This window comes from Aaosphaeria arxii, assembly GCF_010015735.1.
Source record: "Aaosphaeria arxii CBS 175.79 unplaced genomic scaffold BU24scaffold_1, whole genome shotgun sequence".
Taxonomy (NCBI): Eukaryota; Fungi; Ascomycota; class Dothideomycetes; order Pleosporales; genus Aaosphaeria; species Aaosphaeria arxii.
Genome location: NW_022983474.1, coordinates 2,246,276 through 2,260,187, shown reverse-complemented (window position 1 = coordinate 2,260,187; position 13,912 = coordinate 2,246,276). Strand labels below are relative to the sequence as shown.

The following is a 13,912-nucleotide window of genomic DNA, read 5'->3' as shown; positions in this document are numbered from 1 at the left end:
AAGAAGGCGGCGGCAGCGTTGTAGGTCAATGTTCATGAGGTAGTTGGAGGAGGAAGGTACTACATCATTGTTAGCGCTGTATTCTAACAAAGGCTAGTATTGAGATGGTTAGACACAGATGTATTGATACAATTCGATACATTTTGGAAAAAACCACTATTTACCGTCTTGCCATTGATTGATTCTCAGCATCCAAGCAACACCAAACATGTCGAGAGTATTGGCATTGTCTTGCGAGTTCCACTTTGGAACCTTTCGAAATACCAAGAGGATGGAGCTCCTTTCTCAAATACCTGCGTACCCAGGGCTCTGCTCCCTTCTGCAATGCTTTTTGGTTTGAACCTTTCCTCTACTCATCTTACCAGTCACTCGTTACAACTACTCGTTTCCGTATTCTTCTTATAATTCTTTTAATTTCAATTGTTTCCTACCCTCTCTAGAAATGAAGTCATTTGCCGTGCTCTCCGCGTTGGGGGCAACTATTGTCCCAGCACTTGCTGGACTTGTCCCTCGCCAGTCTGGAAAACTGCCTCCAGTTGAGGTCAGGGGAAACGCTTTCTTTACAGGAAACGAACGCTTCTACGTTCGTGGAGTTGCCTACCAGCCAGGTAATTTTATCTCAGCATTAGTTCTTCTGTGGTTGTAAAATCTAACGCATTAACCAGGCGGTGCCTCCGATGCTAAGGACCCTCTCCTGGATCTTGATGGACTTAAACGCGACGTGGAAAACTTCAAGAAGCTTGGGATCAATACTGTTCGTATCTACACCATCGATAACTCCCAGAATCATGATGCCGGTATGAAGATTCTTGACGACGCGGGTATTTACCTGGCCTTGGATGCGAACACTCCCGACTACTCGCTCAACCGCGCAAGCCTCCAGTCACTCCACCAGTCCTACAACGACGAATATCTGCAGTCAGTATTTGCAACTGTCGAGCAGTTTGGAAAGTACGACAACACCCTTCTTTACTTCTCTGGTAACGAAGTCATCAATGCGAGGAACAACACCAACGCTGCTCCTTATATCAAGGCAGTGACCCGTGACATGAAGAGATTCATCAACAACCGTCTGGAGCGCAAGATTCCCGTTGGTTACTCCGCCGCCGATGTTGCCGAGAACATTGAGCAGCAAGCCCTCTTCTTCAACTGTGGCACTGATGACGAGCGCTCTGATTTCTTCGCCTTCAACGACTACTCTTGGTGCGATCCCTCTTCATTCAAACAGTCCGGTTGGGACCAGAAGGTCAAGACTTACGAGGACTACAACATCCCCCTCTTTCTTTCTGAGTTCGGATGCATCACCAATACTCGCGAGTGGGGTGAGATTGCTTCCTTGTACCACACCAATATGACCGGCGTCTACTCTGGAGGCCTCGCATACGAATACACCGTCGAGCCCAACGGTTACGGTCTCGTCGAGCTCAAGAACGGAAAGATCACCCCCAACGAAGACTTCGATCGTCTCGTCGATGCATACAAGAAGACCAGCAACCCCCAGGGTGGCGGTGGCTTCAAGCAACGTGGTGAGAAGTCCCAGTGCCCTCCCGAGGATGAAGAATGGGAGGTCAGCAGCACCCTTCTGCCTGCCATTCCTCAGCGCGCTCTCCGCTTCATGACCGAAGGTGCCGGTAAGGGTCCCGGTCTTGAGGGTACCTCGCATTTCGGAAAGGGTGTCTCCTCCACGACCGCTACTCCAGGATCTGGCCAGGCAACCCGCACTCCTACCGGTGGCGCTTCTGCTGAAAACAGCGAGGGACAACCAGGTGCTGCCGCCAACGTTGAGATCCCTCTCCGCTTCCTCGGCCTCCTCGCTGCGAGTATGCTCTTTGGCGCTGTACTTGTATTCTGAGCGGAATGAGCTTCGCGGATACATGAAAATGGAAGAATTTGTGAATAGCTGAATATCCCTCTTTTGGAAAATTTTGGAAGACAACAACTCAAAATCCATCTTTTCCGCGTACATTTCTTGGAGTTTTTTTTTTATCGTGTGACCTGTGCTGGTTATGGGTGGGCCAAATCTCTGACAATTTTAGATGTGCCTCTGCATAGGGGCTTTTTTTACACAACACATTTCAATCGGCGTATATAAGCGTGACACCTTTTTTTTCTTTGCCTCTATGTCGCATCTTCTATTGTCACTAGAAAAATAGCTTAATTGATGACCATTTACGGTTGGCGATTTATACTTTGTGCTTCTGTGCCTTTCTCGTGGAGGATCTTGCTTCTTAACTACGCAGATAATTTCCTTCTGTTGATCCATCAGGGGGTGGATTCTAGCTTCACGATTATCATTCGGGTAACAGTGGAGCCTATGCTGGGAATATCTACAATCTCCTGCGCTAAATCATGGACATATTCCCAGGTAAGACTAAAGTATTGCTTCGATGTGCAGAATACTGCTTGTTTGCAACATTTGTTATGATTAATATAATTTCTATGTGCTTAGCAGCACCAGTGAATTATTGTTTGATCTTTATTGTATCAACTTTATGTGAGAATAGATTCGGGCATCATAGTAAAGAGTAGTAACACTTAATGAAAAGCAATGAGTTGCTGCACTTATCAAGATGGACAAAATATTACGTTAGCACAGAAGTCAAGACTGTTTGATATGAAAACATTGTTTTCATCCATTAGATAGCTCTACCTTTGATATAATTGCTTCAGATAGGAGGTAATGAGTATTTTGATAATAGTGGTCTCTCTGAAGTGTTCTTCAGTCAAGTTAACCAATAGTATTAAGAAAGTGATATGCCAAACAAGTGAAAGAGTATTAGAAAGAGATACATGGGTTTAAGGATTGTATGTACGCTTTGACTGAAACCTGTGGGGTAAATGGCGAAAGTGCAAAAGGTGTTGATTTGTCACTTTTTGCATATTTCTGGTCGGGAATGTTTGGGGCAGAACCGAACGGCCTCACTGTGATAATGTGAAGATTCTACCAAAGATATTCGATGAGAACTTTTGAAAATAGCTGATAAAAACAGATAACCAAGTATTCAACTTCGTATATCAGAGGAATATTGAATTATATTACCACTTCAGTGTATCACGCTCCAATGCCTCTCGTACTGGCGTGAGTGTTATACCGTATTGCCTAGTCTTCTCTAGATCTACACAATAACCCACATCTCTTTGCCATTGCTGTGCAGTCACTGTTAAATGACCCTGCGCTACAAGCTTAGCTGCCTCGTCATCGCTCAGATACTGCACACTGATCTGCTTGCCACTGATCGCACCGAGGAGCTCTGCAAGCTCATCCGCCGTCAGCTTTTCAATCGCAAGCGGAATCTCCTGTCCAGAAAATCTTTCGGGCGCATCCAAGGCCGCGACTGCGAACTTCGCAATGTCTTTTGTGTCGATGAGATCGAGCCGAGTAGAAGGCGTGTATGCAATGCTCAGACGCTGCGTATCTGCGAGGCCAGGGAACATGTAGTTGACCTCAGGGGAGCAGAAATTCTGGACAAAGAACGCAGGTCGCAGGATGGTCCAATTCGGGAATCCGGCTGTCCGCACCAAGTCTTCGATCTTCTGCTTGTTCGTCCAGTACCATGCTAGAGGATAGCTGTCTGCGTCCCAGCCAGGGAAGCTCTCATGATCGCCTGTGCGTGCGACACTCGAGTATATGATATTTTTAACACTTTTGTTGCGGGCAGCGGCGAGGATGTTCTCGGCGAACGAGATCTCGTTGACTGGGTGGGCGGGGATGGCAAAGAAGAGAGATTCCGAGTGTTCAAGGGATGCTTCTATTGATTTGACGTCCGCAAGGTCTCCAGTGTGTAAAGTTGCACCGAGGGACTGCAAATGTTTTGATATGTCTGAAGATGCATTTCTGACCAAGGTATGCACGGTGTAGCCGCGTTCAATGAGTTCACTGATAGCGGCCTGACCTTGTTTTCCCGAACCAGGCAGAACTGTAACGGACGTAGACATGATGTCTGATAGATGTTGACTGGATGGAGAGGGGTTAAGTTAGTACAAACACTCGCGTTTAGAGGATTTTCCTTATATGGCAGCACCAGGCTGGCAATTGTGGATTCAGACTTTCTTGCTCACTAATCAGTTGCCTGCATTTAAGACTGTGGGGACAGTGATAGGCTTTTTAGTATGTTTTTGAAGATTAGTGCAGCGGATGTCTAAAGGAGCATACAACAGTACGAGTAGACACTGCTATGACATCCATGAATCAATCATTAAAAACAATTCAACAGTTCGACGACAGAGCAATGCTTAAAAGTAACATCCGACAAGGGTTTTTTATCCTGGAAAATTAGCGTAATTGATGGCCATCCACGGTTGGCGATTCATACTGAATGCTTTGGTTACCTTTCTCGGCGAAGATCTTGCATATTTCATAGAACTCCATATTCTAAGATGTTCCACCAGCAGGATAACCAAGGCCATAATATAGACACGCATAGAGGATAGAGAAAGAAATACTCCTTGCCTCTTCAAGATTCGCCAAAGACGGGTCGTGAGCTTTGCGAGACCGCCTCGGTAGCTGGGGGAGTTGGTCTTGATGGCTATGACTAGCATCCTTAACAACATCTAATGGCATTATTGGCGTGAAAATACTCTCAATAACCTATGTATCTTAAAATAATCTGTACTGAGGAATATCTACAATTAGCGAATTGTTTCACCCAAGCCCTTACTGGGCTTCGAGCATTCCTGTGAAGTCGCCCGTAACAGGAGTAGCTTTGATCGGGCCAATGTTGAATATAAATGAACCAACGCATTATACAAAGACAAGTAACAAGGCACTATGATTTATTGGACGTAAATGAATTGATAATTCAGTATTGAAATCAAGAGTGGCTATTATAGACTACGTCACAGGTACACTTCCCACCGTTCTCAGAGTACCTGTAGACAGATCAAGGGACCCGCCTCGGACATTTGCGGACATTTAAATTCTACAGTACACCGACCAAGATCCACATTTTCAAGTCAATTAGCTCGATTAGATCAACCAATTTCTAAGCAAGCACATTCTTATCAACTGCAGTCTATTGGACGTTTGACAGCGACTGTACAGCGTAAACGCCTTCGAACGTTGTAATTGAGCCTGCACCTACCAGCTGCCATCTTCTTTGAGCTTCAAGTAATTGACTCATGCCGGAATGACGATTTTCCACTTGAGAAGTCAATCGAAATAAAATCCATAATGGGCATTATTGCTTATAAAATTGTCCGACAGGAGGATTGCCATCCCGTAAACTATACCAGCAGGTTGTTTATATAGGCTTTGAAGATGTCCTCATGGCCTTGTTGCTATTCACAGATTCAGTTCTTCTTATAGATTTGCAGATACAAGACTTGATAAAAAGTAGCAAACAGTCATGGTTGAACGCTCTGATATCCATCCAGTAAGACTGTTTAATTGATTTTCTCATTGACCGAATTGACTGTATTTCAGGGACCACATGTATTCCAACAGCCAGAAGACTTGCCCTGGTATCGGTACGAGGGTCGCGAAGTTGGTGTACTATTCCATGGGCTTAACGTATGGGGAAAAGTAGCTGGTGAAGCACGGGCGAAAGATATTCTTGCCATCTTCCAAGATGTGTTCTTCGAATCACCGATCAACCTTGTTCGTCGCATTATAGGTCGTCGAATACATCGCAATCGACTCCTCATTCACGATGCAGTGGGTACAGCTGAACCTGGGAAGACCTTGCTGGTGCTCGGTCGACCAGGGTCGGGCTGCTCTACGCTACTGAAAGCTCTGGCAAATCAACACGGCTCTTTTGAGAAAGTGGAAGGCCATTTACAACACGGAGCCTTCCCATTTGAAGAGTCAACACGTCTACTTCGATCAAATATTGTGTACAGCGGGGAGGATGATGTTCATTTTCCCACCTTGAGCGTTGGCCACTCCATGGAGTTTGCTTTGAACCTGCGAAAGCCCAAACGACTGGACCATGAATCGAACGCAGATTTCGTTCGACGGCTTTCCAAGACGATACTAGAGTCCCTTGGTATTGCTCATACTAAAGATACCATCGTTGGGGATGCTTTCGTACGCGGAGTATCGGGCGGCGAGCGTAGGCGCGTAACCTTGGCTGAGGTTCTCACAGCTGGACCAGCCATCGTTTGTTGGGATAATCCTCTACGTGGACTCGACAGTTCCTCCGCCTTGAGCTTCCTCAAGCTTCTCAAGACTCTATCGACCACGACTGGTATGACAAACATTGTTACAGCCTACCAAGTCTCGGAAAGTATCTATCAAGAATGCTTCGACCGCGTACTGCTCTTGTATGAGGGCCGCACCATTTACTCTGGACCTGCTGGGAATGAAGCCAAAGCATACTTTACGCATCATCTTGGTTTCCATTGTCCGGACAGGCAGACTACATCTGACTTCCTAACGGCAATAACATCTCCCGAAGAGCGGCAGGTTGTCGAAGGTTTCACACCTCCGCCCCCTATGGATCCTGATGGCCTTGCCGAAAGATTTCGACAAAGTGCCTACTTCAGGGAGCTAGAGATGGATATGAAGCAATTTCGAATTCATGCTGCCGAAGACAAAGGACAGATTGCGGCGATCGAAGAGGACATACGTTCTACCAAACATCCTCTCACTCGAAGGGAGGGTTTCACGACTCGAACATTCCACAGTCAGCTCATCGCAGCTATGACAAGACACTATCAGCTACTATGGGGCATGCGAAAGACTGTATTTACCGTCATCATGTTCAATATCATCAATGCTTTGGTCATCAGCGCTGCTTACTTTTTGTCGCCTGATACAAACAACGGAGCGTTTATGCGGAGCGGTGCTATCTTCTTCGCGCTGATCTTCTTTGCGCTCAATAGCCTGAGTGAGGTCACTCCAATGGTGAAGTCACGCCTGATAATGAAGAAACATTACGAACTTGGCATGCTGCACCCAGGGATAGGCGTAGTGTCCCTAACTTTGGCTGAGCTTCCATTATGCTTTATCCAGACATTGCTGTTCTCGATTCCATACTACTTCATAATAGGGCTTTCGAAGACGGCAAGTGGCTTCTGGTACTTCGAACTCATCATGTTTGCTTCATATGCAGCTTTCATGGCTTTATTCAGAGCAATGGCAGCTTCGGTACCGAACGTTCCCGTGGCACTTATGTTGGCGGGAGCCGCTTTTCCAGTTGTGCTCCTACCTTCTGGTTATGCGCCAATATGGCCAACTCTACTCAGATGGAGCTCGTGGATTCGTCGCATTTCTCCATCACCTTTTGCACTCGAGGCCTTGATGGCCTTCGAATTTTCCCAAGTGACTTTACACTGTGCTCCTGATGAAATGGTCCCAAATGGCGCTGCGTATGAGGCAAGTTCCCCGAACTCTTACATGCCTTTGATAACCTATTGACTTTTGTATAGAACGTTTCACTCATGAACCAAGCCTGCCCGCTTCCAGGGGCCGAGGAAGGTTCAGCCACTTCAACCGGCCCAGATTATCTAGCCACTCGCTTCGACTACTATGCTTCCCATGTTTGGAGAAATTTTGGCATCATTGTCGCAATGTGGGCTATCTATACCTGTATGATGGCAGTTGGTCAGACATGCATGACTAGGCGTGGCGAGGGTGCTGCCGTTGGTCGTCGATACAAGAGAGGTGCTGTGCTACCCAGCGACCTGATGGACAGGCAGGTAGAAAGGAAAGAAGTTGATGTGGAGTCACAAAGCAGTCACCATCCGAATTCGAGTGATCAACATGAAGCTAGTCAGGCAGACAGTCCGGTCTCTAAGGAGTTGGGACTTTCACCATGCAAAAAGCGTGATGAAACCAAGGTAAGGCAATCCCCACGTTTCCATTTTGATATAGAACGCTAAGCTGATTCTAATTCCAACAGGCGGCTTTCACTTTCTCCGAAGTTTCGTATATCGTGTCGGTGGAGGGTGGAAAAAGAAAACTCCTTGACAATGTCAATGGTTATGTGAAACCTGGTCAACTTACCGCACTGATGGGAGTCTCAGGGGCAGGTAAAACAACTTTGCTGGACACCCTTGCGTGGCGGAAGATCGATGGAGAAGTGTCCGGAGATATAAAACTCGGCGGTCGCCCCATCATTGACCTCGGAAACGCTTTCTCACAAGCGTGTGGATTTTGCATGCAACAAGATGTCCACGACGAAGGAACCACGGTGAAAGAAGCACTCGTTTTTTCGGCACTGATGCGCCGTCCGCTTTCTATACCCAAAGAAGAGAAACTCGCACACGTTGAAAAAGTCATCGACCTATTAGCCTTGAGATCTATCCAGGATGCACTTGTCGGCAAACCTGGGGAAGGCGGTTTGGGGGTTGAAGAACGCAAGAGGTTGACCATTGGTGTGGAGCTTGCGGCCGACCCTTCAGCCTTGCTCTTCCTTGATGAACCTACCTCAGGCCTGGACAGTCAAGCTGCTTTCTCTCTCGTGCGTTTTCTTCAAACAATCGCGGCTACTGGTGTACCAATCGTATGCACCATTCACCAACCCTCTGCGATCATCTTCGACATGTTCGACCACATTTTGCTTCTTGCACCAGGAGGAAGAACTGTGTATTTTGGCGAGACAGGCAAGATGTCTAGCACCGTTGTCGACTACTTCTCTCGACATGGTGCTCCTATGGCGCCCAATGCAAACCCGGCGGAGTTCATTCTCGATACCGTTGCGGAGAGAACCCGCGCTGACACATGGACACAACATTGGCGTGAGTCCGCCGAGAACAAGAAATTGAAAGATGACATCGAGACTATCAATCGTTCATCGCCGCATACGGCGGTAATGTCACATAATTTGCCTATACTTCATCAGTGCATTTACCTCACTAAGCGTCATGCTATTTCGATCTGGCGCGACGGGTTCTACAGCTTCAGTCGACTATCCAAAGCCATTTTCATGGCACTTTTCGTGTCATTCAACTTTTTCAAACCTCACAATAGCCAGCAGGACGCACAAAATCGCATCCTTGCGCTATTGATCCTCCAGTGGATTGTTCCGAGCTCTGCCGCCGATTTATTCGACATCTGGTTCTCAAAATGGACTCTCTTCACCACTAGGGAGCGGGCAGGTGTAGGATATTCTCCCTTCTCACTATGCGCGGCCCTCATCATCGTGGAAGTCCCCATTGCCATCATCATCTACACATTCTTCTTCTTGTGCAGCTGGTGGACTGTGGGGTTCGGTTTCGCCGGGTTTGGGTATCTTAATTTCCTTGCCCTTGGAATATTCGGGATAGGTTTCCCATTTGCCATAGCCAGTTTGTGTGCAAACAGCGAATTAGCAGGCTATGCCAGTAGTCTTATTTGGTGTGTCATGGCTACGTTTGGAGGCATCGCTGTTCCGCATGCCGATATGAACAACTTCTATCGTCCGTGGCTATTCTGGGCGGATCCGATGCGTTACTTTTTGGGAGCAACTGCGTCTGTGGGGTTGCATGATGTGCCAATAAAGTGCAGCAAAACTGAAATAGCGACGCTTCAGCCGTTAGATGGCATGACGTGTGGTACGTATCTGCGGGAGTATCTGGCAACGAACACGGGTTACGTTGTCAATCCAGATTCGCGACGAGACTGTGGGTTCTGCCCATATAGTACTGGTGACGAGTACCTGGCTGGGTTTGACTTCTATTTCGATGACAGATGGAGGGACTGGGGAGTATTCACAGCATTTTGTTTCAGCACCTTGGCTATTGCATTCATTTGCAGCTGGCTGAGATACGGGAGAGGAATAAACGTCTCTAAGATCTTTTATAGGTTGAGACAGGTGAAACGATAGTATCAAACCTACTGGGGGCACTCGATGCGTGTTCTTCTTGGGTTCAAGAAAAAAAAAAGATTCATAACTTAGAGATAATCTGTGCTGAGGTAGTTTTGCTTATCTATAGATTCAGGATCTGGGAGGTCGTTCATGATAGAACTCAGCACAGTATTCGCGGGCGGAACATGACGAATTCTCTAGATCAATAATGACGTGCTCAGTTTGGTAGATACTCGGGCTAACGAAAAAGCTAGATACAGTTCTTTACTCTTGATTACCAAGGAGGCAATAAAGCCAACAAGTTATCTAACAACGTCGTAGCCGCGCGCGGCTTGTGTTACATCTGATATCTTATAAGTGATATTGAGGGTTAAACTATAATCAGCATTCACCATTGCAACAATTCCAGAGGATTTATCTGTATTTCTCGATCGATCGGCCCATCTTTTCTCTCGTTCAGACTGAGAATCTGTGAGGCATTAGTAAACATCAGTGGGCCCTGTCGCTAGCTCCCGGATAGCCCACCGTAGTAACAGTACTTTATTTCCATGTATATAGTATTAGCCCCCCATGCATGCTCGCTGACATATAAATTTCAAGTTCATTCTTTATACGCATAACTAGGAAGTTTACTGTGTATAATGTGACCAAATCTGGTCCTCCTTACATACCCATCTTTTCGTTTAGGAAACCGATCATTTAACGATTCATGACCTCACTAGAACTGGCTCCAACATTACCCCTGCAAGTAATGTCCCGAACTTTGGAGCATTTGCACGTCGCCTGCAATAATTGTAAGATGCGCAAGGTTCGCTGCAATGGCGAACAGCCGACGTGTTCAACTTGCTTGAAACAAGGCCGCGAATGCATATACCAACCTCTTAGAGCCCGAGGACGAAAGAAAGGCAGATGTCTCAGAGCTGAACACTCACAGACTGGTCTACCACCTTTGGCTGCGAAACGATGTCGTGAGGTACGTCTAGGCCTGGGAGTAGGTCATGCCGAAACAGGGGCCTTCCAATTCTTTGGGTCTGCTTCGGTTCTTTCATTTTTCCAAGTCTTTTATCGCCGTATTCATGGGAACGAAGATGAATCTTTGTCGCCTGGGGTAATGAGAGTATGGGGTATGGAGCGCTTTGTCTTTCCTCCAGCACATTCAGGATTCGAAGGAGGCCCTATTTCCTCCCATGCATGGATACCAAGGGACCTAGCAGATTGCTTTGTCGACAATTATTTCTTGGTCTGCCATCCTCAGTATCCGTTTTTGAAGCGCTCCGATGTTGAACATGCGCTGACTGCTTCGTATGAGCCCCCTTGCACGGAGAGGATGGCTCAGAGCGGCAACATTACATGTATAGTCTCGAAAAATATCCTACTCATGGTGCTGGCTATTGGTGCCATAACTTGTACAACTTCGCCGCAAGGAGATCCAAAGGAGGCCGAGCGATGGGCGATATATCTTTCTTCCTTAGTGGACTCTCGCAACTTTGTACTCGCCAGTACAACGATTGGAGTGGTTCAATTTCTCCTTCTGAAGAGTATCTTCGGAACCCAACAAATGAGAACTAACGATGCCTATCTGTATGCTGGTCAGGCAGCATTGGCAGCAATAGCACTTGGCATGCATCGTGCTCAAGTGGCTGACGGCTCACAATCAGAACGACATCAAATGCGGGTTACATTTTATATTCTTTACTATACCGAGCGTCTGGCTGCCCTCTTTTACGGTCGTCCATCTTGTTTCCGAGACGAGTTCATCGACGTGCCGTATCCTGAAGACCTACCTGGATCCGAGGGGAGCTGTGCGGACACCAATTTTGCCTATGTGCGCGCCATGGCAGATATCGGCAAGATAGCGGATCAAATAAACGGCCAGATCTACTTTTTGAGTGGTTCTGAAGCCATAAAGAAGGATACCATTCAGAAGTGCGACGCTGGTCTCGACGAGGCAGTCCAAGGACTTCCGCCACATCTGCAATTCTTCGATACAGCCATGCCAATCAGCGCATTTTCGTGGCAAGATGTCCAACGGACACATATAGGTCTCATGTACTACAACTGCCGCATCTTAATTCATCGGCCTTCGGTATGCTTTCTGGGTCTTCACGAGTCACTCAACGATGCGTTAGCTGAAGCTGCAGCTGCGGGCATACCTGATCTCCTGTCCGGCATCGATCGCGCAGTTTCTGCAGCGAATTCCCTCATTCTGCTTGCCCTGGACGCATTCACGGTGCGTGCTCCCATCATGCGCCAAGATTCGGCCGTAGCATACACCGTCATGGGTGCCTGTCTATGTCTACTCTATCACATGCTGGATGGCCCTGCAAAGACATCTATCAATGATGCCACGGCCTTGTTCGACGTAGTTAACAGCGGAATTCAAGTCCTAGAATACATGGAACATCCGGGTCCCTTGTCAGGAAAACGAACTATGAGCGAGAATATCATCAACGTTGCTCGAGATGCCTTTCAGACCGCGCGACATAGCAGCAACAACTCGACCGAAGGCGCGTCATCAGAAGCAGTCGATGAATCGCAACAGGACTACATGAATACATCAACAGCTATATCTCAAAACAATGTTGTTCAGCTGGATCCACTCCTTTCGCACTTCCCGTGGCTTTGGTCAGTATTCATTATCCCCATGACTAAATGCTAATTTGCTAATATCTATTTATGATATAAATAGTGAACCAGTGCTCCCTGCAGCATTTAGCGACACTCAATCCTTATCAAACTTCACCCCGGAAGATACGCCTCTCTATCTCGATGGCAATATCGACGATAATAATACAAGCGGATTCTATTGGACTAATTGCTAGATTGACAACGATACTGGTGAAAAGGACTCGAGAAAAGCCTTGATTAATTCTTTGCCCTAGTTTCAGGGGCCAAGCAGTAGTCGTCAACAGACGATCGTTTCTAATAGAGGATACACATACACTGATAGACGATAGATAGATAGTGAATTTAAAGAGCATGGCAGACGTAGTATTGGAGAAGATAAAGGGCTGCTGGATTAGCCAACTTTGCGAATACTGGTACACGTAATCCTTAACGACATTACAATACCTCTTTCTTACTAGATAAGTACACTGTTCTACTTAAATCTAGACTCATGTCTCTTCTGCATCGTCGGCGTCATCCCAATACTAAACGACACTGACGCGGCAGAACCCACTCTCGGATGTTGATAGACTAGTACAGCTAGGTGCTAAGGAGGACATTAATCATAGGAGTTTGACATCGTAAAGCCGGAAAAGTAGGGAAAACTCGCATAGTAAATGGAATATTCTATTGAGGGAATGTACGACAATCAATCAGTATCGGTCGCAAAGGTGAGCCCATACAGTAGATGGAGCAGCAAGTCACCATCTCGGCGGCGTAATGCTTCGTGTGATGAGGTTGCAGAAGACTGCACAAGAATGGATCGTAAATTGTATCTGTTGAAAACACGACTCAGTTTTAAGTCGTACTCGCTTTCTTGCCGAAGACATGGACATTATATTCGAGAATCCACAATGCCACTACTCGATCTATCTCCACCTGCATGTCGAAGCCTCCACAATCGCCCGTTGACGACAGCAATTGACACACGTCAATGCAGACATTCTCTCGAAACCCAAGCATGCACGACATCGCAACATTGTACGTGACCTTGAAGCACAGACGAGCGCTCTGATGCAGCTGGGGAAACGCCTCAATGAGGCCCGGGGAGTTGTGCTCCGCTTCAGAATGGAGACACTTGAACGTGAGAGGAATAGAGAAGAAGGATCCGGACATCCCATTTGATCAAATCACGTCGAACGCTCACCGCCAAATGAAGGAAGCGAAGGTGCATTCATGCGAGCTTCTTGCAGATGACTAGCCACGGCAAAAGACAAAAAGGGCATTTGAATGACAAAGCCAGAAAACGAACGGCCAGTCGGGGCACTGGGGAACCAGAGCATCGCGAACCATATTTCGCATAGCCGTTCTTACAGTTTATCAAACCGTTCCACTTTATGTAATGTGTCAGTTGGGAGGGTTCGCGACTAGGTAGGTGCATAGATGCTGGCGTGACATGGGGTAGATGGTTGCAAATCGCCCTTCGCGTACCCTTTTCGCACCTGCAGGCTGCACGTCACAACAGCACATGGTGCACTCGACATGGGTGGGAAACCGTCTAGGCCCCGCCTTTGGCC

The 13,912-nt window shown here is 47.0% G+C and overlaps 4 protein-coding genes across 4 annotated transcripts; 3 read left to right on the top strand and 1 right to left on the bottom strand.

The window, feature by feature from the left end:
• The first annotated feature begins 203 nt into the window (after positions 1-203).
• Positions 204-2,117, top strand: BU24DRAFT_383189 (glycoside hydrolase family 72 protein). The gene is made up of 2 exons (XM_033524796.1): positions 204-608; positions 666-2,117. The coding sequence occupies exons 1-2, from the start codon at positions 443-445 to the stop codon at positions 1,850-1,852; spliced, it is 1,353 nt and encodes a 450-aa protein (XP_033389488.1). The 5' UTR covers positions 204-442; the 3' UTR covers positions 1,853-2,117.
• A 919-nt stretch (positions 2,118-3,036) lies between these two features.
• Positions 3,037-3,936, bottom strand: BU24DRAFT_469930 (NAD(P)-binding protein; the record flags this gene model as incomplete). Its single annotated transcript, XM_033532642.1, has 1 exon — positions 3,037-3,936. The coding sequence occupies one exon, from the start codon at positions 3,934-3,936 to the stop codon at positions 3,037-3,039; it is 900 nt and encodes a 299-aa protein (XP_033389487.1).
• A 1,122-nt stretch (positions 3,937-5,058) lies between these two features.
• Positions 5,059-9,746, top strand: BU24DRAFT_469912 (ABC transporter-like protein; the record flags this gene model as incomplete). The annotated part of the gene is made up of 4 exons (XM_033532641.1): positions 5,059-5,372; positions 5,423-7,319; positions 7,391-7,728; positions 7,842-9,746. The coding sequence occupies exons 1-4, from the start codon at positions 5,346-5,348 to the stop codon at positions 9,744-9,746; spliced, it is 4,167 nt and encodes a 1,388-aa protein (XP_033389486.1). The 5' UTR covers positions 5,059-5,345.
• A 588-nt stretch (positions 9,747-10,334) lies between these two features.
• On the top strand, positions 10,335-12,915 carry BU24DRAFT_416815 (uncharacterized protein). Its single transcript, XM_033526550.1, has 2 exons — positions 10,335-12,353; positions 12,418-12,915. Exons 1-2 carry the CDS (start codon positions 10,480-10,482, stop codon positions 12,548-12,550), a joined length of 2,007 nt encoding a protein of 668 aa, XP_033389485.1. The 5' UTR covers positions 10,335-10,479; the 3' UTR covers positions 12,551-12,915.
• The last annotated feature ends 997 nt before the right edge of the window (positions 12,916-13,912 follow it).

Coding starts and splice junctions, on each gene's coding strand:
- BU24DRAFT_416815 (XM_033526550.1), top strand. CDS start 10,480: ATGTCCCGAACTTTGGAGCATTTGCACGTCGCCTGCAATAATTGTAAG. Junction 12,354..12,417: donor TCGCACTTCCCGTGGCTTTG/GTCAGTATTCAT, acceptor TGATATAAATAG/TGAACCAGTGCTCCCTGCAG.
- BU24DRAFT_383189 (XM_033524796.1), top strand. CDS start 443: ATGAAGTCATTTGCCGTGCTCTCCGCGTTGGGGGCAACTATTGTCCCA. Junction 609..665: donor TGGAGTTGCCTACCAGCCAG/GTAATTTTATCT, acceptor CGCATTAACCAG/GCGGTGCCTCCGATGCTAAG.